Source organism: Nycticebus coucang, chromosome 12 (genome assembly GCF_027406575.1).
Source record: "Nycticebus coucang isolate mNycCou1 chromosome 12, mNycCou1.pri, whole genome shotgun sequence".
In the NCBI taxonomy this organism is placed as follows: domain Eukaryota; kingdom Metazoa; phylum Chordata; class Mammalia; order Primates; family Lorisidae; genus Nycticebus; species Nycticebus coucang.
This window is the reverse complement of record NC_069791.1, coordinates 101307842-101332952: the sequence shown is the minus strand read 5'-3', so window position 1 is coordinate 101332952 and position 25111 is coordinate 101307842. Positions and strand designations below refer to the sequence as shown.

Sequence of the window (25111 nt, the reverse complement as noted above, 5' to 3'; positions counted from 1 at the left end):
AACCAAGCACCATTCCAGGAAGAGGGACCACTTCCAAGTCAGCTAGGGCCACCTTCGTGATCAGAGGACTGAGGCAAGCAGGACACCCAGACCCCTAGGGTGTTCCAGCTATGACCCACTGCAGGGAAACAAGAAACAGAGAAGGACAGTAGCCAGCTGTCTCTATCTGAACAACAGTAACAAAGCAGGACAGATGTGGTCGCCCATGCCTGTAATCCTAGCACTATGGCAGGCCAAGGTGGGTGGGTCACTTGAACTCAGGGAGTTTGACACCAGCTTGAGCAAGAGCAAGACCCTGTCTCTACTAAAAATAAAAAAACTAGCCAGGCATTGTGGCAAGTACCTGTTGTCCCAACTACTCCAGAGGCTGAGGCAAGATGATCGCTTGAGCCCAAGAGTTTGAGGTTGCTATGAGCTAGACACCATGGCACTCTAGCTCAGGCAACAGAGTGAGACAGCTCAGGCAACAGAGTGAGACACTATCTTAAAAAACAAAACAAGAGGGCAGCACCTGTGGCTCAGTGAGTAGGGCGCTGGCCCCATATGCCGAGGGTGGCGGGTTCAAACCCAGCCCCAGCCAAACTGCAACAAAAAAAATAGCCAGGCGCCTGTAGTCCCAGCTGCTTGGGAGGCTAAGGCAGGAGAATAGCGTAAGCCCAAGAGTTAGAGGTTGCTATGAGCCGTGTGACGCCACGGCACTCTACCTGAGGGCGGTACAGTGAGACTGTCTCTACAAAAAAAAAAAAAAAAACAAGAGGGCAGCGCCTGTGGCTCAGTCAGTAGGGCGCCGGCCCCATATACCGAGGGTGGCGGGTTCAAACCCGGCCCCAGCCAAACTGCAACCAAAAAAAAAAAAAAAAAAAATAGCCGGGCGTTGTGGCAGGCACCTGTAGTCCCCGCTACTCGGGAGGCTGAGGCAAGAGAATCGCTTAAGCCCAGGAGTTGGAGGTTGCTGTGAGCTGTGTGAGGCCACAGCACTCTAGCGAGGGCCATAAAGTAAGACTCTGTCTCTACAAAAAAAAAAAAAAAAAAAAACAAGAGGCTCAGCGCCTGTGGCTCAAGCAGCAAAGGCACCAGCCACATACACCTGAGCTGGTGGGTTCGAATCCAGCCTGGGCCCGCCAAACAACAATGACGACTACAACCCCCCCCCCAAAAAAAAGCCAGGCGCCTGTAATCCCAGCTACTTGGGAGGCGGAGGCAAGAGAATCGTTTGAGCCCAGGAGTTGGAGGTTGCTGTAAGCTGTGATGGCACGGCACTCTACCCAGGGTGACAGCTTGAGGCTCTATCTCAAAAACAAAACAAAACAAGACAAGAACAAAAACCAGTCTGGGCACCTGTAGCACAGTGGTTATGGCACCAGCCATATACACCAAAGTTGGCAGGTTCAAACCCGGCCTGGTCCAGGTAAACGACAATGACAACTGCAACAGAAAATAGCTGGCCCTTATGGTGGGCGCCTGTGGTCCCAGCTACTTGGGAAGCTGAGGAAAGAGAATCGCTTAAGCCCAAGAGTTTGAGGTTGCTGTGAGTTGTGACGCTACAGCACTCTACCGAGGGCAATATAGTGACTTTGTTTCAAAAAAAAAGAAAAAGGAAAACAAGAAACCCCAACGGGGTAGCGCCTGTGGCTCAGTGAGTGGTGCACAGGCCCCATATACCGAGGGTGGTGGGTTCAAACCCAGCCCTGGCCAAACTGCAACAAAAAATAGCCAGGCATTGTGGCAGGCTCCTGTAGTCCCAGCTACTGGGAGGCTGAGGCAAGAGAATCGCCTAAGCCCAAGAGCTGGAGGCTGCTGTGAGCTGTGATGCCACAGCACTCTACAGAGGGCGACAGAGGGAAACTCTGTCTCTAAAAAAACAAACAAAAAAAATCCCCAACAACAAAATCATAGCTGAGTACCAGATGCCTCCCCAGGCAGACCACACAGTTCACACACATTAGCTCATAAAATACTTAGGGTAACCTTACAGGTTAATTTCACAGATAAAACAAAAAAATACAACAATGTAGGCACAGAGGTCACAGGTGATTTATCCAAGAGCCAATAAGTAGATGAGAGGACCAAGTTCAAAGCTCCAGCAGTCTGACTCCAAAGCCCAAACTCCTCACCCCTGTGCTACTGGCTGTAAATAGGTAGGCTCTGTCTCAAAAAAAAAAAAATAATAATAATAAAATAAAAAATAAAAATTGTAGTCAGGCCAGGCATGGTGGCTCATGTAATTTCAGCACCTTGGAGGCTGAGGCATAGACTTCTGGCCAGCCTTACAACCTTTTTTGGAGACAGAGCCTCAAGCTGTCGCCCTGGGTAGAGTGCCCTGGCATCACAGCTCACAGCAACTTCAAACTCTTAGACTTAAGCAGTTCTCTTGCCTCAGCCTCCCAAGTAGCTGGAAGTACAGGTGCCTGCCACAATGCCTGGCTATTTTTTGTTGCAGTTGTCATTGTTTAGCTGGCCTGGGCCAGGTTCGAACCTGCCACCCTCAGTGCCTGTGGCTACAGGCACTGAGCCAGCCAGGATATATTTGGAGCCTTCTGTGGGCCAGATTAGTTGTTAGCTCTTCCTTTTACCACTCTGTTTTTTTGTGTGTTTTTAGAAGGCCTGGGCTAGATTCAAACCTGCTAGTCCCAGTGCATGGGGCTGGTCAGGCTCTATCCACTGAGCAATGCATGTCCCCTTTTAACATTTTTTTTTTTTTTTGTAGAGACAGAGTCTCACTTTATGGCCCTCAGTAGAGTGCCATGGCATCACACAGCTCACAGCAACCTCCAACTCCTGGGCTTAAGCGATTCTCTTGCCTCAGCCTCCCGAGTAGCTGGGACTACAGGCGCCCGCCACAACGCCCGGCTATTTTTTGGTTGCAGTTTGGCCGGGGCCGGGTTTGAACCCACCACCCTCCGTATATGGGGCCGGCGCCTTACCGACTGAGCCACAGGCACCGCCCCCCCTTTTAACATTTTTAATGACATAGTTTTTCTGAGTATAGCTTGACCTTAACATATGCATTGGGTACATTTCTGAAAAGTTGCTTATAAAGTGAAATAAGTATACCACATTGTATTTCTTTCTTCTTATATTGTCATTTTCAGAGTTCTATTCCAGCGAAAAATTTGGCTCCCAGATACAATTTTGTAAATGGCATTTAAGAATCTTCAAATTGGACTGGCCTCTGTGCCTCACTAGTGCCTGTAATCCTAGCACTCTGGGAGGCCAAGGCGGTTGGATTGCTTGAGCTCATGAGTTCAAGACTAGCCTGAGCAAAAAGTGAGACCTTGCCTCTACTATAAATAGAAAAAATTGAGGCAAGAGGTACACCTGAGCCCAAGATTTGGAGGGTACTGTAAGCTATGACGTTACGGCACTCTACCCAGGGTGACAACTTGAGACTGTGTCTCAACAAAGAAAAAGAATCTTAGAATTGGCTTCAAAGAACATATTGACACTAAGCTGCCTAGGTGTGGCTAAGCCTTTCATTACACTGTGAAGAAAGTTATTTTTGCAATTTACGTATGAAAATGTTACAGTACATATAATCCCATTTTCTGACAACTTCCCAAACAGTGGGTTTTATTTATTAGTAGACCCTGGATCACTTTTTTTTTTTTTATTGAGACAGAGCCTCAAGCTGTCACCCTGGGTAGAGTGCTGTGGCATCACAGCTCACAGCAACCTCCAACTCCTGAGCTCAAGCGATTCTCTTGCCTCCACCTCCCAAGTAGCTGGGACTGCAGGCACCCGCCACAACACCTGGCTATTTTTTGGTTGCAGCTGTCATTGTAGTTTGGCAGGCCCAGGCTGGATTTGAACCTGCCGGCTCAGGCGTATGTGGCTAACACCTTAGCCGCTTCAGCCACAGGCGCCAAGCCAATTTTTTTTTTTTTTTAGACAGTCTTAAGCTGTCACCCTGGGTAAAGTGTTGTAAAGTCATACCTCACAGCTACCTCCAACTCTTGGGCTCAAGTGATCCTCTTGCCTCAATTTTTCTATTTTTAGTAGAAATGGGGTCTCATTATTTGCTCAGGCTGATCTAACTCATGAGCTCAAGCAATCCACCTGCCTTGGCCTCCCAGAGTGCTAGGAATACAGGCATGAATGAGCCACCATGCCCGGCTAGTTCGATTTATTTATTTATTTTTTGAGACAGAGCCTCAAGCTGTTGCCCTGTTGTTTTGGCAGGCCTGGGCTGGATTCGAACCTGCCAGCTCAGGTGTATGTGGCTGGTGCCTTAGTGGTTTGAGCTACAGGTGCTGAGCCTAGTTCTATTTTTAATAGAGATAGGGTCTTACTCTTGCTCAGGCTGGTCTCCAACTCCTGAGCTCAAGTAATCCACCTGCCTTGGCCTCTCAGAGTACTAGAATTATAGGCGTGAGCCACTGGCCCTGGCAGTAATTTTTATTGACGTGGCTACTATTGTTTTAAGACATTCTGAAATCTCAGAGAAGCATTCTGGGTCAGGAATGCAGAAATCCCTCCAATCCATGTTCTCCTTAAGCTTCCACAAGGAGCCGTCACGAAGGGACACACCCAAGGTCACAAGGCAAATAGCAGAACCAAGAGTAGAACTCAGAACACAAGCTGAGATACCATAGTTACTGGCAGAGTGCCCGGCATTCTCATCTCAGCACATGAACACACGCAGAGAAAAGAAGAGCAGCTTTCACTGAGGGCTGTAGCTTACTCCCACTGTTGCTGTCCACAGCGCCCCTCTTTCAACTGTACTTTTTGAAAGCTTCAGAAAGACCCTGAGTGGAAACCCAAAGATGCTGCCCAGAATTATCCACCCACCAAGGGACTCATAGGACCCCATGTGTCCCTGTGTGGTCTCCAGACCCCTTACCAGAGCTGGTGAGGGTGACGCCATTCACTGTCCCCTCCACATCCGTCTCATCCTCAGCATAGCTCAGAATCAGGCTCTGTTGTCGGCTTGTTAGCCTCCTGTAGGCCAAGCACAGACAGTGGCTGAGTGCTTCCTCTGGGCAATTCTCTGAAGGACACACATATGCAGCCAGTGCCCTCAGTGTGTGTTGAGGGTGGGACCCTGACCCAGGCAGGGATATGCACTGAGCCACTGAGCCAGGCATGAGATCTGAAGAGAAAAGCTTCTGAAGAGAAAAGCTCCTAAAATACCCTTTGTTGTTTAAACAGCTGTTACTATAGCTGTGCTGAGTACACTTTATTGGAGGAAAATGTAATTAGCACAGCATGTGTATGAAACAGCTAAGAAATTAATCCAATGTTACTTGCATATGTATTACTGAGAGAAATAAAACATGTGATACATCGTTCAGAGGTGTGAAAACAAAACAAAATAAAACAAACAAAAAAAGAAATTAATCCAGTGAAAAGGACCAGGGCTGGAATCTGGCCTCCCAAGGGAGCCGAGCTCATCCCACCCCAGGTACCCATAGCAGTCTGCCCAGACCCTTCTCCTGGTCACTTATGCTCTCACACTCCCAACAGCAGTATAATATTAGTGATAAAATCAATAGTAACGGCAATAGCTAAACATTTCTTATGTCTTAATCATGTAACTCTCCCAACAACTCACTTTTGAGTGAGGTCACTTTTTCTGTTATGTCTACTTTACAGATGGCAAACTTGGGCAAAACACAGTTGACTCAAAGGGAGAAGGGACCTGCCTAAGCCCAGGGCTTATAGGGCAAAGCATGTAGCCCAGTCAGGCTGGCTTGACACTGAACCATGGGCCTGGGGTGGTTGGCACAGGGCTGGCAGGTGAGAGGTTCAGTCAGCTCCTACTTGGAAGAGAGTGAACTGCCCTCTGGCAGACCTGGCAACAGCCTAACTAGGCACTTACTTTGGAACTCTTATTTTGATGTGGATGTAGTGATCTCCATAGCCATAGCTATTAATCCGGGGGATGCCTTTCCCACTTATCCGAATCCTCTGATCTGTCTGAATCCCAGGGGGGATCTGTGAAGAAAGAATATCTGTCACTGAGCATGGTGGTACCTGTAGTCCCAGCAACTTGGGAGCCTCACCAAGAGGATAGCTTAAGCCCAGGAGTTGAAGGTTACAGTGAGCTGTGATCATACCGCTGTACTCTAGCCTGGGCATCAGACAAGACCCTATCTCTTTTAAAGAGGAAAGGAAATCTGTGGTTTCCCCTGGTCCTCAGTTGTGTGAATGAAAACAGTTTCACTGGCTCAGCACCTATGGCTCAGGCTTGGCACCTGTGGCTCAAGCTCAGCGCCTGTGGTTCAGCGGCTAGGGCGCCAGCCTATTCACCGGAGCTGGCAGGTTTGAATCCAACCCCGGCCTGCCAAACAATGACAACTACAACCAAAAAAAAGCTGGGTGGTGGGCGCCTGTAGTCCCAGCCACTTGGGATGTTGAGACAAGAGAATCACTTGAGTCCAAGAGTTTGAGGTTGCTATGAGCTGTGACACCACGGCACTCTACTCAGGGCGACAGCCTAAGACTCTGTCTCAAAAAAAAAAAAGAAAACAGTTGGGTGGCACCTGTGGCTCAAGGGAGTAGGGCGCTGGCCCCACATACCGGAGGTGGCGGGTTCAAAGCTAGCCCCAGCCAAAAACTGCAAAAAATAAAAAAGAAGAAAGAAAACAGTTTCAGTACACGAAGACAATATCTAGAATAAAAAAAAAAAATCTACTCATTTCTGGACCAAACCTACTAATGACTACATGGAAATAAGCTAAGCTAGAGTCTGCCCAGAGCAGAGCCTATTACTAGGGCAAGGGGACAGGAGTTTTAGGGAGGTGAGGCCAGAAAACAGGAATAAAAGAGTAAAGCAGGAGACCCAGGAGCAGGAAAAGCCAATACACAGGGTGCATAGTTGAGGTCCCTCCTTCGCCCTCCACAGGCTTAATCCCATGGGACCCTGGAGAGCCACAGAGAATGAACCTTGGACAGAGGCAGAAAGCTTCACCCACAGCACCCACCTCCTTGATAGAGGTCACTCCAACATCACCTACACAACACACACTGAGGCCAGGAAAGGCCCTAAGGTGAATGCAAAGAGTGGTGTGACATGCAGGTAGAAAGGGCCAGGGGCAGGTAGGAGGTCAGGTGCAGAAGGTACACAGGAAGCTGTACATGGTGGCTACAACCAAAACCAGAGGTGGCCGGGGGACATAACTCGGTACCAGAGGCCTCTGTTCTCATAGCCAGACTCTGGGTGGAAACAGGTGCAGAGAGCACACAGTAGGCAATTCATCTCTGCACCAAGGTGTGGCTCAGTTCCCAGGGCCTACTACCCAGCAGAGGAGCAGATGCCAACCAGGAGCTGCTTCTCGTGGCGATTATACAGCCAAGGCCTGTGCCTTGTGATCCGCACCCAAGGAATACATGTAGCTTAAGATTCCTCACAATCCCCCCACTCTTTCCTCACGGGTTCCAGGCCACTTGTCAGCCATTATCCATCTCAGAGAAAGCAACAAAGTGCAAGGATGGCAAAGACCACCTCTCACTGTCTTACCGTCACATTGATTGTCTCGTACAGGCCCTGGGCTCTGGCTGTGCCCCCAAGAATAGCCTGAGCTATAGAAATAAAGAGGTCAGAGTGGATGTCTGCACCGTCCCTCCGGAACACAGGGCTTTTCTGTACCTAAGGCCGAACAAGAGAGATGAATGTGACCCATTCTAGAAGGCTTGCTTGAAACTAAACATCAGCTACAAGACTTGCCACACCCGAGCTTGGGGCCTGATAAATTTCACATCCCTCTACGTGCATAACATAGTACTGAGTGAAAGAACTGTATTTCTACCAAAGCAAAACACCTCCCTAAGGCTCTGACAGTGTTGTGTCCTGTACATTTGTGTACTGCAATAGAAGAGGGACTGAATTTCAGTCTGATCTCAGTCTGAGATCAAGCTGTTCAATTGTGAAGGGAAATAAAAATGTAAAATGGCTTTTTGAATTTTTCCTAAATCTTACTGTATTGAAAAGTACGAAGGAAAACATACTAATCATCTACAAAGGTAGAAATAGTTCATCTTCTAGATAGTCATTTGCTATAAGCTACCTGAAGACATAGTGGCAGCATGGGAATTAATCTGATTTTATAAATACTATCTCTTGTCTCAAAGACAGTTTACCCTCAATTCTTTCTTTCTTTTTTTTTTTGCAGTTTGGGCCGGGCCAGGCTTGAACCCACAACCCCCGGTAAATGGGGCCAGTGCCTACTCCTTGAGCCATAGGCACTGCCCTACCATCAATTATTTCTTCTTCCCTCTCTCTCTTTCTTTTCTCTATTACTAGATGGGAACAACAGCTGAATTTTCTACTAAACTTTCCTTATAGACTGGCCCCCAGCTTTGTGCCTTATCTTTCTTAGCCTAGAACATTCGCCCTTAAAACTGCTATTGTTTTTGTTTTAAATTATGGAATATCTGACATATACAAAAGGCAAAGTAAATAATATAACCAGCAGGGCATACCTGCAGCCAGCCTGGGTAATAAAACACTGCCAGCGCAGCTGAAGCCTCCCTGCACTCCTCAGTTAAATGCCGCCTGAATTTAGTATTTATCATCCCTGAAAGCATCTCTTCACCTTCTCTGTGTATTTCTATGTCCCTGAATAATACACCACAGTATCTGACATGCTGCAGCTTTAGGCAGGTGGTGTCCTGTGCCCGGGTGCCTCCTATAACCTGCCTTCCTCCCCTGTGATTTGTAACCAATACTATGTGCCAGCATGGTGTCTCTGGCTCTTCTCTCCCCACTACCCTGCAGTACACTGTCCACAGCCATTCACTGGCCTTTCTCTTGCTCAAGCACAATAAGACATTGTCAGTATCTTGCACACCCTAGTCCAAGCTGTATCTACGTAGGTAGAACTGCCAGTAAAAGGCTCTATCTTCTCTGATGCCTCCACTATTTAAAGCAAGGTCTGCCCTCTGTGTACAGTATGCAAAATAGTACCCTTAGCATTTACTGCCTCTGTCAACAATTTGATACATAAATGAAAACACAAGGAGATATTTTCTATATTTTTATGTGTCCTGTATTTCTTTTTTTTTTTTTTTGTAGAGACAGAGTTTCACTTTATTGCCCTCAGTAGAGTGCCATGGCGTCACACAGCTCACAGAAACCTCCAACTCCTGGGCTTAGGCGATTCTCCTGCCTCAGCCTCCCTAGTAGCTGGGACTACAGGCGCCCGCCACAACGCCCGGCTATTTTTTTGTTGCAGTTTGGCCGGGGCTGGGTTTGAACCCGCCACCCTCGGCATATGGGGCCGGCGCCCTGCTCACTGAGCCACAGGCACCGCCCATGTATCCTGTATTTCTAACCTGTAAACACCTTGAAGAAGTTTTATTTGTTCCATGCCTTTACGGAAGCAGATACCTACCAATCACATCTAGGCCACTGTCCCCTCAGAAACATGAATGGCAAGACACTCTCCCCTCAAGCTCTAACCTCACTTCAAGAAGAGGCTCTGCCTGGGCATGGTGACTCACATCTGTATCCTAGTAGCACTGGAAGCTGAGGCAGGTGGACTGCTTGAGCTCAGGAGTTCAAGACCAATCTAAGCAAAAGTGAGACACTGTCTCCATTAAAAATAGAAAAACTAGCTGCACATTGTGATAGGTAACTGAAGTCCCAGCTACTCGGGAGGCTGAGATAAGAAGAACTCTTGAGGGCGGCACCTGTGGGTCAAAGGAGTAAGGCGCCAACCCCATATGCTGGAGGTGGCGGGTTCAAACTCAGCCCTGGCCAAAAAAAAAAGGAAGAATTCTTGAGCCCGGAGTTTGAGGTTGCTGTGAGCTATGATGCCACAGCACTCTACCCAGGGTGACAGAATCTGCCTGAAAAAACAACAACAACAACAATAAAACAGAACAGTCTCTCCTGCACCCACTCCAACAGCACAAGGGCCCAAGAGAAGCTGTACGGACAGAGCACCTACCCTGAATGTGATGAAAATTTCTCTTTTTCCTATAGGCATTCTCACAGTCTGGCCATCCTCGACTCCTAGAACAAGAAAGTTCAAAAAAGAACAATGATTACAGTACCTCTCATAGCATTTTCTATCTGAAATCCATGTATAACCCGTGGTTTCCTTGCTTATTCCTCTTTCTTCCTTCCCTCCTTTCTTTCTTTCTTGAGACAGAGTCTTACTTTGTCACTCTCAGTAAAGTGCTGTAAAGTCACAGCTCACAGCAACCTCAACCTCTTGGGCTTAAGTGATTCTCTTGCCTCAGCCTCCTAAGTAGCTGGGACTATAGGCACCTGCCACAACCCACAACACCTGGCTATTTTTTTGTTGTTGATGTTTGGCAGGCCTGGGCCGGGTTTGAACTCACCAGTCCCAGTGCATGTGGCCGGCACCCTTACCGCTGGGCTACGGGCACCAAGCCACTTTATTTATATTTTATCTTTTTTTTTTTTTTTTTTTGGAGACAGAGTCTCACTGTGTCACCCTGGGTAGAGTGCCATGGCATCAAAGCTCACAGAAACCTCAAACTCTTGGGTTTGAGCAATCCTCTTGCCTGAGCCACCTATAGCTGGGACTACAGTTGCCCGCCACAACACCAGGCTATTTTTAGAGACGGGGCCTCGCTTTGGCTCAGTTTGGTCTCAAACCCATGAGCTTAGGCAATCTACCTGCCTCGGCCTCCTAAGTGCTGGGATTACAGTGTGAACAACCGTGTCCAGGCCACTCTTTCTTATGAATAACAAGAGCACCTTGGAGACACTCATTCAGGTTCACTCAACACCTACCTCATCACTGGTCTCAGGGAATTTATAGTCTAGAAGGAGAGATGGTATTAATCAAATGATAACACTTATAAATGTATAATTACAAACAGAATGTTTTTAGAAGGAAAAGATCACAAATTCAGAGAAAGTACATCTAAGAGCAGGGAGAAAGGCTGAGTACAGTGGCTCATGCCTGTAATCTCAGCACTTTGGGCGGCCAAAGCAGGAAGACTGCTTAAGGCCAGCAGTTCAAGACCAGCCTGGGCAATACAGCAAGATCCCATCTCTACGACAGATAGAAAAATTATCCAGGCATGGTGGCAGATGCCTATAGTTCCAGCCACTTGGGAGGCTAAAGCAGGAGAACTGCTTGAGCCCAGTTTGAAGTTAAAGTGAGCTATGATTATGCCACTGCATTCTAGCCTAGGCAACAGAGCAAGACCTTATCTCCAAAAACAAAACAAAAAGAACAGGGAGGAGGGAACTTTCCCTGGCATCTCTAAGAACAGTGTTATTTAACCTTAACTACTGGAAGGAGCTGGAGTATAAAATTTCAGACATAGGAACAGCACATGTGGAGTTCAGGGAAAGGGGAGATCCAGCAGGAGAGGGGGTATAGATGGGGTGGCAAAAGGGGACATTGCTGGACCATCGACCAAAGAATGGAGGGGAGAGAGGAAAGGAAACTGGGGGTCAGGAGCTGCTCTTTCACCAGACAACAGAGTGTGCACATCAGGTTTCTTCTAATTTGACATGCAAAATGCAGATTTTAAGGATAACTGACAAAAAGAGAAACATGGCAGGGACATTCTAGGTATAGATGGGGTGGCAAATGGGGAAATTGCTGGATCATCGACTAAAGATGGTCTTCCTCCAGCCTGGGGCTCCAAGGTCTCAACCACAGCTTCTACCAATAGCCAAGTCACACGGAGCACAAAACCTCAGCCCTATCCAAGCCCCTGTACAAAGAGAACCCAAGAGCTCACCTGCAGGCACGGGGATCACCACTCGCTTCTTCTGCTTGGCTTGTCCTGCTCCCCTGCAGATCACACAGGGAGACGTAATGATGGAGCCACGGCCACCACATCTCCGACATGTGGAACGCATCACAAAAGGGCCCGTATTGATGGTTTCCTGATGAAATGGAGAAATTGGTCCCTATAAGTATACAGGTAAATTGATGGCCATGATTCAGGGACCAGAATGTGCACAAGAAAAACATTTTAGGCCAGGCAGAGTGGCTCACAGGTTCGAGACCAGCCAGAGCAAGACCTCATCTCTAAAAATAGCCAGGTGTTGTGGTGGGCACCTGTAGTCCCAGCTACTTGGGAGGATGAGGCAAGAGCATCGCTTGAGCCCAAGACTCTAAAGTTGCTGTGAGCTGTGACATCACAGCACTCTACCAAGGGAGACAAAGCGAGACTCTATCTCAAAAAAATAAAAACATTTCATTAAAGGCTTTTGTCTTACATGCATATGCACTAGAACATACTGTGTAGGAAAACAGGTGCAGGGAATCAAACTGTTAATCTGATTTTCTAGAACACACCAAATTCTGAACTGTAGATCACCAAGTTGATTATATGAGACTGAAAAAGGAGACACTGCCCCTCTATGGAAGTTCCTGAAAACCCTGAGAGCTGAGCAACACATTTCAAAAGAATTATTTTCTTTAGAATTACAAAAGCAATGGTTGGAAAATTAAAGAAGAAAGAGATAACTGGATGTACCCCCAACTCCCAGCTGCCATGCTCCAGTTGCTGAGCCTAGAACTCTAGGGGAGAAGGAACACAGGCCTCTGACTCCGCAGGGCCACGTGGGAAGAGAGGGATGGGCTGAGTTCTGTAACCTGCTCCCCTTACCCATCCCAGCACCCTGGACACACACAGCTCTCACAGAGACTGGTAGCCTGGCCTGTCTCTTCCTAACTCTCCCTTCAGAGTAAGTGGTTAAGGACAGCAAACACAGCTGTGGTTCAAAGGGTCTGAGGGAAGCCACACAGTGGGCTACTCAGCCAAAACCAGACGTGAACAAGAAGACAGGGTAGAGACTAATTGTACATTATACACACAGGGGCTGCACTCAGGCTAACAGTGCAGAGCTCACCCACATCTTCCTTCCCATGCTCCCCTAGGAACATCTTCTCCCTCATCCCATCTAATCCCTCACTTTTTCTCTCCATCAAATACAATAAAGGAAAAGCAAGGAAAATTCCACGAATGATTTTCAACTAGGTTGTATATGGGCGAAATTACATTCAAAGTCAAAAGACAAATGACAAACTAGAGAAAATACAACTCAAAGCACTGACAAAGGATTAATTTCCTGAATTTATAAAGAGCTTCTACAAATGAATAAGAAAAAGACCAATTACCCAGTAGAAAGAAAGGCAAAAGACTGAAGTTGAAGCAGCAAAAAAATGGCTCTCAAATCTTGGCAAAGATGTTCAACATCATTAGCCATCAGTGAAATCCAATTCAAAACCACAGTATCACTTCACATCCATTTAATAGTAGGATGTAGGATGGCTACTATTAAAAAAAAACAACAGAAAGCAAGTGTTGGTGATAGTTTGCATAGAGGACCAGCTAAGCTGTGCTTGGACTCCTAACCCTGGGCTAGAAAATGTAAGGTCACAAATGCTTGTGGTGTCAAGCCACTGAGTCTGTAGTAACATGTTATGTAGCAATAGACAACTAATATGGATTTTGCTGAGGCATTTGTATCAAATTACACAGACCACAGGGAGCCACTGGAAATGCTTGAGAAGGGAAGTGTAATAACAACTACCTCAAATACAGGAGAGAAAAAAAGAACTGGTGTTGGTGAGGATATAAAGAAACTATAAACCTTGTGCACTATTGGTGGGATATAAAATGGTACAGTCACAGTGGAAAATAGACTAGAATTAAAAATAGAATTGCTGCATGATCCATCAGTTTAACTCTGGGTATACCAAAAGGAATTGAAAGCAAGGTCTCAAAGAGATACATATACACCCACGTTTCTAGCAGTAATACTTACAATATCCAAAACATTTAATAATCCAAGTGTCCTTTGGCAGTGAACAGATAGGCAAAATAAGGCATATACATACAAGGGAGTATTATTCAGCCTTAAAAGGAAAGAAATTCGGACACACAATGTATATACTTGAGGACACTGTGCTAAGTGAAATAAGCTAGTCACAAAAAGACACGTACTGTCGATGCCACTAACGTGAAGTACTTATAGTAGGCAAAATCACAGAGATAGAAAGTAGAAAGATGTTTGCCAGGGGACTGGGGCAGTTATTTGCTTAATGGGCATAGAGTTTCAGTTTATTTATTTATTTTTATTAAATCATAGCTTAGAGTTTCAGTTTTATGAAAGAGCTCTGCATATAGATGGTAGTGGTGCCAATGGTTGCATGTTACAAATGTTACTTAATACCTCTGTATAGTACATTTGAAAATGGTTAAGATGATAAATTTTAGGTGATGTATATTTTACTACAATTTTTAAAAATGATAAAGGAAAAAAAAACCCTAATCAATCTGGGCAACATAGAGAGACCCTATCTCTACCAAAAATTAAAACATTAGCCAGGCATGTTGGTGCACACAGAGGCTGAGGCACAAGGATCACTTGAGCCCCAAGAATTCAGAAATTCAACAGTGCAGTGGGCTATGATGTTGCCACTGCACTCCAGTCTAGACAACAGAGCAAAACCTCATCTCTTTGGGTGGGGTGGAGGGGAGGAAAAAGAAACACACACTAAAAAACAAACAAAAAACCCTAACTACATTTCAAATAAATAATCACCAATTACAATGAAGGGGAAAAGAAAATAAATCAAGTAACTTGAGCACAGTATTATGACTACTCTCAATCCAAAGATTAAAAGAACTCTAGGCTGGGCGCAGTGGCTCACGCCTATAATTGTAGCACTATGGGAGGCTGAGGTGGGTAGATAGCTTGAGCTCACAGGTTCGAGACCAGCCTGAGGAAAAAGTGACACCAGTCTCTACTAAAAATAGAAAAACTGAGGCAAGAGGATCGCTTGAGCCCAAGAGTTGGAGGTTGCTGTGAGCTATGACGCCATGGGACTCTACCCAGGGCAACAGCTTGAGGCTCTGTTTCAAAAAAAAACAAAAAACAAAAAAAGGCTTGGCACCCCATAGCTCAGTGGTTAGGGCACCGGCCACATACACGGGGGTGGCAGGTTCGAACTGGGCCCAGGCCTGCTAAACAACGTTGATAACCACAACAACAACAACAACAAAAATAGCCAGGCATTGTGGCGGGTGCCTGTAGTCTCAGCTATTTGGGAGGCTGAGGCAAGAGAATTGCTTAAGCCCATGAGTTTGAGGTTGTTGTGAGCTGTGATGTCAATTAAGGGCAACATAATGAGACTCCGTCTCAAAAAAAGAAAAATAACTCTAAATACTCAATGCCAATAAATTAGCTTTTCACATGGTATGAATTAACAGATTAAAACTATTTTAGACTGAGCAAATAAGTAAAGAGGTTGTCAAAAAAATGTATGTACATTTTAAGAAAGGAAAAATCTGTTTTTTTTTGGAGACAAGGGGTCTCACTCTGGCTCAGGCTGGTCTTAAACCTGTGTGCTCAGGCAATCCACCTGAGTGCCCAGAGTGCTGAGATTAGGTGTGAGGAACCACACCCAGCCCTTGAACATTACAATTTTAATACAGGTTTTTCTGGCTTGGTGCCCGTAGCACAGTGGTTACAGTGCCAGCCACATACACTGAAAGTGGGTGGCAGGTTCAAGCCCAGCCTGGGCCAGCTAAACAACAATGACAACTGTAACAAAAAATATCTGGGTGTTTTGGCAGGCGCCTGTAGTCCTAGCTACTCAGGAGGCTGAGGCAAGAGAATCACTTAAGCCCAAGAGTTGGAGGTTGCTGTGAGCTGTGACACAATGGCACTCTATCAAGGGCGACACAGTTTGACACTGTCTCAAAAAAAAAAAAATTGTAATGTTCAAGTAATGTTTGACTTCTGCAATTACAAGAAGTGTTCAAATGTAACTTGTATTCATCTTTTGTTACTGGTATATATTGAGTATTAGTCTCATTTTGTTGCCCCAGGTTAGAGTGCCATGGCATCAGCCTATCTCACAGCAACCTCAGACTCCTGGGCTCAAGTGATCCTCCTGTTTCAGTCTCCAAAGTAGCTGGGACTACAGGTGCTCACCCCAATCTCCCACTAATTTTTCTATTTTTAGTAGGGACAGGATGTCACACTGTTGCTCAGGCTGATCTCAAACTCTTGAGCTCAAGGTATCTTCCAACCCTGGCCTCCCAAAGTGCTAGGATAATAGGTGTGAGCCACATCTGGCTGAGTATTATAATTTTAAAGAGGTTTTTTCCTGGGTGGCGCCTATGGCTCAGTGAGTAGGGTGCCAGCCCCATATACCAAAGGTGGCAGGTTTGAACCCGGCCCCAGCCAAACCACAACAAAAATATAGCCGGGCGTTGTGGTGGGCACCTGTAGTCCCAGCTACTCAAGAGACTGAGGCAAGAATCGCCTAAGCCCAAGAGCTGGAGGTTGCTGTGAGCTGTCATGCCATGTCGTGAGGGCGACAAAGTGAAACTGTGTCACACAAAAAAAATATATATACACAGTTTTTTTCCTTTCTTAAAATATGTATAATCTTTTTTTTGCACCCTCTGTATTATGGAAAATCAGAGCCAGATTCCTCTTTGTTAGAAATAAAGTTGTAAATATGGACAGGCAGAAGACTATAAGGAACCTTGGTACTGGAATGGAAGCAGAACTACCAGCTTAGACTCAATAGTTTGTGATACAGGGACAGATATGTATGTATGTGCATATGGGATATATGTTATATATACACATGGTTTCAGGGTGGTTCAACTCACAATTTTTCAGCTTCACAATGGGTTGATCAGGGTCTAATCTCATCATGAGTTGAAGAGTTCCTTACAACTTAGAATAGGGTTATACTTTCTATTGAACTCATATCTCTTTGTACCACTGTAAAATCAAAAAAATGATAAGTCAAACCATCTTAAGTCAGGGACCATTTTCTGTGTTGCCAGCATTAAATACATTTTTGACTTATGGTATTTTTTATTTATCATGAGGGGGTTTATCAAGACTTAACCACATCATAAGTTCTAGAGCATCTGTTATGAATAGATATGCAAAGATAAACGATGTCTGTATATCTGTATGTGTACACACATAGTTTTTTCTTTGATTCAGTCTGCTGAGAGAACTCCGAAGCAATGACACTGCAGGAGCAATAACACACCCAGTGCACAGATCTTGGTTTCTAAATCTCACTGGACACTGACAGGAACCAGAGCTCCTTGGTAAATGGGTGATTCTAGGACTGTGGCAAAGTACAAACTAAACCTAGAATGCCTTGTTGAAATAGAAAGTATGTAAGTACTGAAAGTAGGACAGGAACTTGTCAGAAGAATATAGACAACGCATACCAAATTAAGGACAATTTGAGCATCAAAGTAAATAAGGATACTGATTATAACCCAATGAATAAGAATCTGTGAGTTCATACAGATGTAAATAAATGGCTGGAGAAGATAAAGCTCTTCTTTTCAGTAAAATGCCAACTAATACACATCCTAATATTGGAATTAGAAAATCATCAATTTACAACCATCATGGTAATAAGTGATTTAAGTGAGATGATTAATGGACACTAAAACTAGTGAGTAAAAAGTTCAATGAGAAATAGGGTCTGGGGCAGTGTCTGTGGCTCAGTGAGTGGGGCGCTGGCCCCATGTACCAAGGGTGGTGGGTTCAAACCCGGCTCCTGCCAAACTGCAACAAAAAATAGCTGGGTGTTGTGGCAGGTGCCTATGGTCCCAGCTACTCAGGAGGCTGAGGCAAGAGAATCACCTAAGCCCACTAGCTGGAGGTTGCTGTGAGCTGTGACCCCACAGCACTCTATTGAAGGCAACAAAGTGAGACTCTGTCCCTAAAAAAAAGAAACAGGGTCTGTACAAAAACTCAAGGCAGCTCACTACAACTTATTAAATACAAAGAGAAAAATAGTAACTTCATAGTAAAAGAACCTGGTGGATGCTTGCTTAACAAAATAATCATCAGGGCGGCGCCTGTGGCTCAGTGAGTAGGGCGCCGGCCCCATATACAGAGGGTGGCGGGTTCAAACCCAGCCCCGGCTAAACTGCAATCAAAAAATAGCTGGGCGTTGTGGCAGGTGCCTATGGTCCCAGCTACTCAGGAGGCTGAGGCAAGAGAATCGCCTAAGCCCACTAGCTGGAGGTTGCTGTGAGCTGTGACCCCACAGCACTCTATCGAAGGCAACAAAGTGAGACTCTGTCCCTAAAAAAAAGAAACAGGGTCTGTACAAAGACTCAAGGCAGCTCACTACAACTTATTAAATACAAAGAGAAAAATAGTAACTTCATAGTAAAAGAACCTGGTGGATGCTTGCTTAACAAAATAATCATCAGGGCGGCGCCTGTGGCTCAGTGAGTAGGGCGCCGGCCCCATATACCGAGGGTGGCGGGTTCAAACCCAGCCCCGGCTAAACTGCAATCAAAAAATAGCTGGGCGTTGTGGCGAGCGCCTGTAGTCCCAGCTACTCGGGAGGCTGAGGCAGGAGAATCGCTTAAGCCCAGGAGTTGGAGGTTGCTGTGAGCTGTGTGAGGCCACGGCACTCTACCGAGGGCAATAAAGTGAAACTCTGTCTCTACAAAAAAAAAAAACAACAATAAAATAATCATCAAATAATATCATCATCATAACACAACCCACCAATAATGAGAAAATCTGACATCCTGTGACTCCTGGTAAATTATGTTAGAAGGACATAACATCACTTTTGTGGTGTTTCTGCCAAAAATGTGTAATCTTAAATCTTATCATGAACCAAAAATTGAGGGCCATTCTATAAAATAACAAATCTATAATTCTCTTTATTCTTTTTTTTTTTTAGAGACAGAGTCTTATTCTGTCACCCTCGGTAGAGTGCTGTGACGTCACAGCTCACAGCAACCTCCAGCTGTTGGGCTTAGGTGATTCTCTTGCCTCAGCCTCCCGAGTAACTGGGACTATAGGTACTGGCCACAACACCTGGCTATTTTTTGTTGCAGTTTGGCCAGGACTGGATTCAAACCTGCCACCCTCAGTATATGGGGCCAGTGCCCTACTCACTGAGCCATAGGCACCATCCCAAATCTGTAATTTTCAAAAATGTCAGAGTCATAAAGAAAAAAAGACGAGGGTACAGTTCCAATTCAAAGGAAACTGAAGACTTGACAGCCAAACGCTACAATGATCCCAGACTTGACCCTGGGCCAGGAAAAAATAAAAGACATAAAAACTACTGAAAACAGGCTTGGTGCCCTTAGCATAGTGGTTACAGCGCTGGCCGCATACACCAACAGTGGTGGGTTCGAACCTGGCCTAGGCCAGCTAAACAAAATGACAACTGCAACAAAAAATGGCTGGGCGTTGTGGCGGGCACTTGCAGTCCCGGCTGCTTGGTAGGCTGAGGCAAGAGTCGCTTAACCCCAAGAGTTCAGAGATTGCTGTGAGCTGTGACAGCACTGCACTCTATCAAGAGCAACACAGTGAGACTCTATCTAAAAACAAACAAACAAACAAAAATGAACTGAATACAATTTAAATACATACAGATCATCTTGGTTTAGGCTGAGCCTTAAATCCAAAGACAAAGGTCTTTTAAGAGGAGAACAGGGTCAGGCATGGTGCAATCCTAGCACTTTGGGGGCTCGGGTGGGAGGATTGCTTGAACCCAGGAGTCTGAATCTAACATAGGCAACACAGCAAGAGTCTCGTCTTAAAAAGAAAGAGAATTAATTTTTTTTTAAAAAAGAAAGTAAGAAGGGCAGCACCTGTGGCTCAGTCGTTAGGGCGCTGGCCCCATATACCGAGGGTGGTGGGTTCAAACCCAGCCCCAGCTGAATTGCAACCAAAAAAATAGCCAGGCGTTGTGGCGGGCGCCTGTAGTCCCAGCTACTCAGGAGACTGAGGCAAGAGAATCACTTAAGCCCAGGAGTTGGAGGTTGCTGTGAGCTTTGTGATGCCACGGCACTCTACCCAGGGCCATAAAGTGAGACTCTGTCTCTACAAAAAAAAAAAGAATAATTAGACTTCAAATAAAAATTCAATTTTTTCCCCACCTTCAAATTATCAAAATATCCCAAAGTGCATTTTTGGAGAGGACAACATGGTTTCCATGCTTGTCTGTGTTGCTGACCAGGACAGAGCACGCGTGAAAAAGTGCAAAAGCTTATAAAATAGTCCCAACTAGTTGTAAACTCTCAAAACTCTGGGAATGCTTGAATGACATATCCATAGGATGTGGTAAGCTACTTGAAAGGCTGAGGCAGGAAGATCCTTTGAGCCTACGAGTCTGAGGCTACTACAGTGAGCAATGATGATGCCACTGCACTCTAGCCTGGGTGACAGAGCAAGACTCTATCTCAAAACAAAACAAAAAACAGAGGAGCAAAGAACAAAGGAATGGTGTGGAGCAGTGTGGGTGAGAGCAATGGAAGGTGCCAGGGAGGGGTTTTTGCCACATCCTTACCATGCCAGAGCCGCCGCAGTAGTGGCAATGCTGCACTTTGGTGCCAGGCTCATTCCCCTTGCCATCACAGCGCTCACAGGTATCCATGATGTTCACAGTGAACTCCTTGTTGACCCCCTTAGCAGCTTGATTGAATGTCAACTCCATGACGTACTGCAGGAACCAAGCAATGGCCTGTTACCCTTTGTTTAACAATGACCAAAGTGGTGCTTTGCTTTAAAAGGAAAGGAGGAGACTACCAGCATTTTTAGTTTACTATTTCACTAAGTTATTTACTTATACTCTGACAAGTAGCAACAAGTGGGACTCACTGAATTAATTCTGCCCCACTCCTATGAATTATTAAGACATAAAAGTATGTGGCTCAGTGAGTAGGGTGCCGGCCCCATATACTGAGGGTGGTGCATACAAACCCAGCCCCGGCCAAACTGCAACAAAAAATAGTTGCGTGTTGTGGTAGGCGCCTGTAGTCCCAGCTACTCAGGAGCCTGAGGCAAGAGAATCACCTAAGCCCAAGAGCTGGAGGTTGCTGTGAGCTGTGACGCCATGGCATACTACCAAGGGTGACAGAGTGAGACTCTGTCTCAAAAAAAAAAAAACAAAAACAAAAAAAAAGGAGTCATAATGTATGCAGCCAGGCAAGGTGGCTCACGTCAGTAATCCTAGCATTCTCAGATTGCTTGAGCTCAGAAGTTCGAGGCCAGCCTGAGCAAAACTGAGACCCTGTCTCTCAAACCTCCAGGCCTTGTGGTATGTGCCTGTAGTCCCAGCTACTCAGGAGGCGGAGGCAAGAGGATTGCTTGAGCCCAGGAGTTTGAGGTTGCTATGAGCTATAATGACATGGCACTCGACCAAGGGCAACAAAGTGAGAGTCTGTCCAAAAAAATAAAAATAAAAAAAATTAAGAGATAACATATGTCTTAATTTAAAAGAAAATATACTTCAAAAAAACTGAAAATGTTCAAGGGATAATACCAGTACATGACACCTATAAATAGCTTGAATGATCCACAATCATAATTGAGATCATAAACTACTGCCCCTCTGTCTTCAACTTTGACACATCTTACGACTTAAGAAAGAAGAGGCTATGGGGCGGCGTCTGTGGCTCAACGGGTAGGGCGCCGGTCCCATATGCCGGAGGTGGCGGGTTCAAGCCCAGCCCTGGCCAAAAAAAAAAAAGAAAGAAGAGGCTGGGTGCAGTGGCTCAGGCTTGTAATCTTAGCACTCTGGGATGCAGTGGTGAGAGGATCATTTGAGGTCAGGAGTTGGAGACCAGCTGTGCAAGAGCAAGACCATCTTTACAAAATCTTGAAAAAAGGAGAGGCCTGGTGGCTCATGACTGCAATCCTAGCACTCTGGGAGGCTGAGGCAGGTGAATCCAGAGCAAGACCCCATCTCTAAAAATAGCCAGGTGTGGGAGAAGGCGCCTGTCCCAGCTACTTGGGAGGCTGAAGCAAGAGAATCACTTCAGCCCAAGAGTTTGCTGTGAGCTATGATGCCATAGCACTCTACTAAGGGTGACAAAGTGAAACTCTATCTCAAAAAACAAACAAACAAACAACAAAAAAAAAAAATCCTGAAAAACTAGCCAGGCATGGTAGTGCACACCTGCAGTCCCAGGTACTAGGGAAGTTGAGGCAGGAGGATTGCCTGAGACCAGGAGTTTGAGTTTTTAGTGAGCTACAATGAAACCATTGCACTCTAACCCAGGTGACAGAGCAAGACTCTGTCTCCAGAAACAAAAAAAAAAAAAGAAGAAGAAGAGGATTGGCATCTTCCTACAAGAATGAGTTCTCCTAGAATAACATAGCAGGCTCTAGGTAAAACACTCCCACCTTAATTATGAACTCTCCAAGACTTACGTGTTGCCCGATTAAGCAACTGTTAAGAATATAGTAAAAATAGATGTACTCATCATTACCTATAGGATTTCTCAAATATTGAAATTATTTCCTACCAAGGGCTGCCTTAGATCAGATTATTTAAGCTGTTTTGCCTGAGAAACAGAAACTGATAAAAATCCGTTTGTGTCGCAATTAATACCATATAATCTGAATAATTCTTCAAAATGAGGAACTTACCTCCTGAGGCTGATCAAATACACCCTGGAAATCTCCAAACGAAGATGATGAGAACTCCCCGAAGATCTTCCTGAACAGCTCCTCAGGGTCAACCGTGGGGCCTCCCCTCCAGTAGCTCTGCCCAGAGCTGCTGGCCCCAGGATCAAAACCAGCAGAGCCGTAGGCATCATACTGCTTCCTCTTTACTTCATCACTCAAAACCTATTACAATAAGAGGCAAAGCAATCAGGCACTCCTGGGTCTTCAGAGGCCCAGGAATAGGCAAGTTTTCAAACCAAGTGAGTAGTCACAATGTTACTAACTACTCCTGTGTGCAAAAATATTCCATGAGGTTCTGTGGGTAGGACTGGACTGCAATTTTAACACTTTGAAGAGGATCAAGATGGCTGCAATGAACTCTAAGCATAGGGCCTGAAGTATTTTTTGTAAGTCACATGAGGCTGGGCAGAGTGGGTTATGCCTGTGGTCCCAGCTTTTGGGAGGCTGAGGCAGGAGGATTGCTTGAGCCCAGGAGATTGAGGCTGTAATGAGCTGTGATTATGCCACTGCACTTCAGCCTAGGTAACAGAGGAAGACCCTGTTTCATAAATAAACAAACAAATAAATAAATAAAAGATTTACTGAGTTGGGAGGTGGAGGAAGATGGCAGCCAAGTCACAGCTTCCCTGCAACTGGGCACGGTGAGCTGGGGAGATAAGACTCCAGGCATCTCTGGCTGGAGGGATCTGCCTATAATCATTCCTTTGAGGATACAGGGAGTCCAGCAAGGAACTTCTGGACCCCAAGAGGAGAACAAAAACAGTGGAAAACTGGCAAGTGGTTGCGTATGTTCGATTGACCTAATCCCGCCGGCAGCCATAAGTACAAGCAGCAGTGAGACTGCAAACCGGAAAGGCCTTACCTGTGAACTGTTTCGGTGTTTTTGGACTTGGCACTCAGTTGAACTGCCTTGGGAAGAGCTTGGGCAGGAGTGCAGAGAACTGTGGGCATTATCTGGGGCCCCAGAGTGAGGCGCTGGGCCAGATGGAGCTAATAGTGTTCGGCTGTGGGCCACAGGGAGCCATTGTGAGAGAAATGCCCCAGCAAGCTCTGCCCTCAGGGTCGCAGAGCAAGGATGGGGGTTTGGGGGGGGGGGACTAGTAACTAGTAACAGGGACTACCCTGTTTCCCGGAAAATAAGACAGTGTATTATATTAAGGTTTGCTCTGAAAGATGCGCTAGGTCTTATTTTCAGGGGACATCTTATCTTTTCTGTAAGTAGGTCTTATTTTTGGAGGATGTCTTATTTTCGGGGAAACAAAGTAGTGACTGAGCAGCCTAAAGGCGGGGACTGAGCCGCCTTACAGCCTTAACCCTCAGCCGCCTTACAGCCTTAACAGCAGAGTGAGACTTGTTTTGGCACACTGGAGTCTTGGGCTGTTACCCTGGGTAGAGTGCTGTGGTGTCACAGCTCACAACAACCTCAAAATCCTGGGCTTGGCGCAGCCTGGACCTCCATAAGAGCTGTGCAGCAACCCTCAACCCGGAACCCGTGCCCGCCTGGCCTATGCATGCCCTGACGAGGAACTGCAGGAGCCACGCAACCCTGCGTCCTCCCTCCTGTACCCTCCCTGCCTCCACACCGGCCCCCTCGTCTGGCCAGGGACTCTGGTAGCCACATGCCTCCCCCAGCATCCCCGCCTCTGCCCAGAGCCCTTCTCCTGGCCAGAAACTGCTGGAGCCTTGGGATCTCACTATGCCCCAGGCACTCCCAGAACAGTGCGTACCACCTCCCGCCCTGTTGCTGGATCCGGGTGTGAATTCCCTAGCTGGGGCAGCCCCAGAGGAACTACACAGGGTCACTCCCTACAAAGATCCAGCAACAATAGAGTGATCCCCCTGGTGTCTAATCTTGGAGAGACACCTCCCCAACTCTAAGGACAGCCAGAGGCAACAGTGAAAAACAATCATGAGGCAAAATCAACAGAAAAACTCTGGCAATATGAATAATCAGAGTAGATCAACTCCCCCAAGGATCAATGGGGCAGACACAGCACAAGATCCCATGCACAAACAAATAGCTGAGATGTCAGAAATCAAATTCAGAATCTGGATAGCAAATTAGATGAAATTAGAATCCCAAGCAGTAACCCAAAAGATATCTCAAAAATTCAATGAATTCAAAGACCAAATGACCAAAGATTTTGACACATTGAGACAAGAAATTGCAGGCCTCAAAGATCTCAGAAACACAGTAGAATCCCTCAGTAACACAATGGAGCAAGCAGAAGAAAGAATTTCTGACATTGAAGACAAAGCTTTCAAACGCTCCCAAACTCTCCAAGAGGAAGAGAAATGGAGGACAAAAACAGATCATTCTCTCAGAGAGCTCTGGGGTAATTTCAAGAAAACCAATATTTGTCTTACAGGGATCCCTGAAAGTGATGAAGTGGCTTCACAAGGCACAGAGTCTCTTCTCCATTAGATTAGATTATGAAGGAGAACTTTCCAGACATGCCTAGAGATTCTGAAATTCAGATAGCAGACAGTTTCAGAACTCCAGCACGACCGAACCCAAATAAGATATTCCCCAGACACAGCATAATCAATTTCACTAAAGTTAATACGAAGGAGAAAATTCTGAAAGCAGCCAGACGAAAGAAAACCATCACCTACAAGGGCAAGAATATTGGAATAACTGCAGATCTCTCTGCTGAAACCTTTTAAACTAGAAGAGGATGGTCATCAACTTTTAATCTCCTAAAACAAAATAGCTTTCAACCCAGT

At 45.9% G+C, this 25111-nt stretch overlaps 1 protein-coding gene across 2 annotated transcripts in view; it reads right to left on the bottom strand.

Moving 5' to 3' along the window:
* The window catches only part of DNAJA3 (DnaJ heat shock protein family (Hsp40) member A3), a 45074-nt gene that overhangs the window by 2100 nt on the left and 17863 nt on the right, over positions 1–25111 (bottom strand). For both annotated transcript variants that reach the window (XM_053556119.1, XM_053556121.1), the window contains exons 4-10: positions 22346–22546; positions 20262–20414; positions 11671–11818; positions 9891–9955; positions 7460–7588; positions 5819–5934; positions 4841–4938 (exon numbers count right to left, since the gene is read on the bottom strand). In XM_053556119.1, the coding sequence (XP_053412094.1) occupies positions 4841–4938; positions 5819–5934; positions 7460–7588; positions 9891–9955; positions 11671–11818; positions 20262–20414; positions 22346–22546 (910 nt within the window). The remainder of the gene's footprint in view (positions 1–4840; positions 4939–5818; positions 5935–7459; positions 7589–9890; positions 9956–11670; positions 11819–20261; positions 20415–22345; positions 22547–25111) is intronic.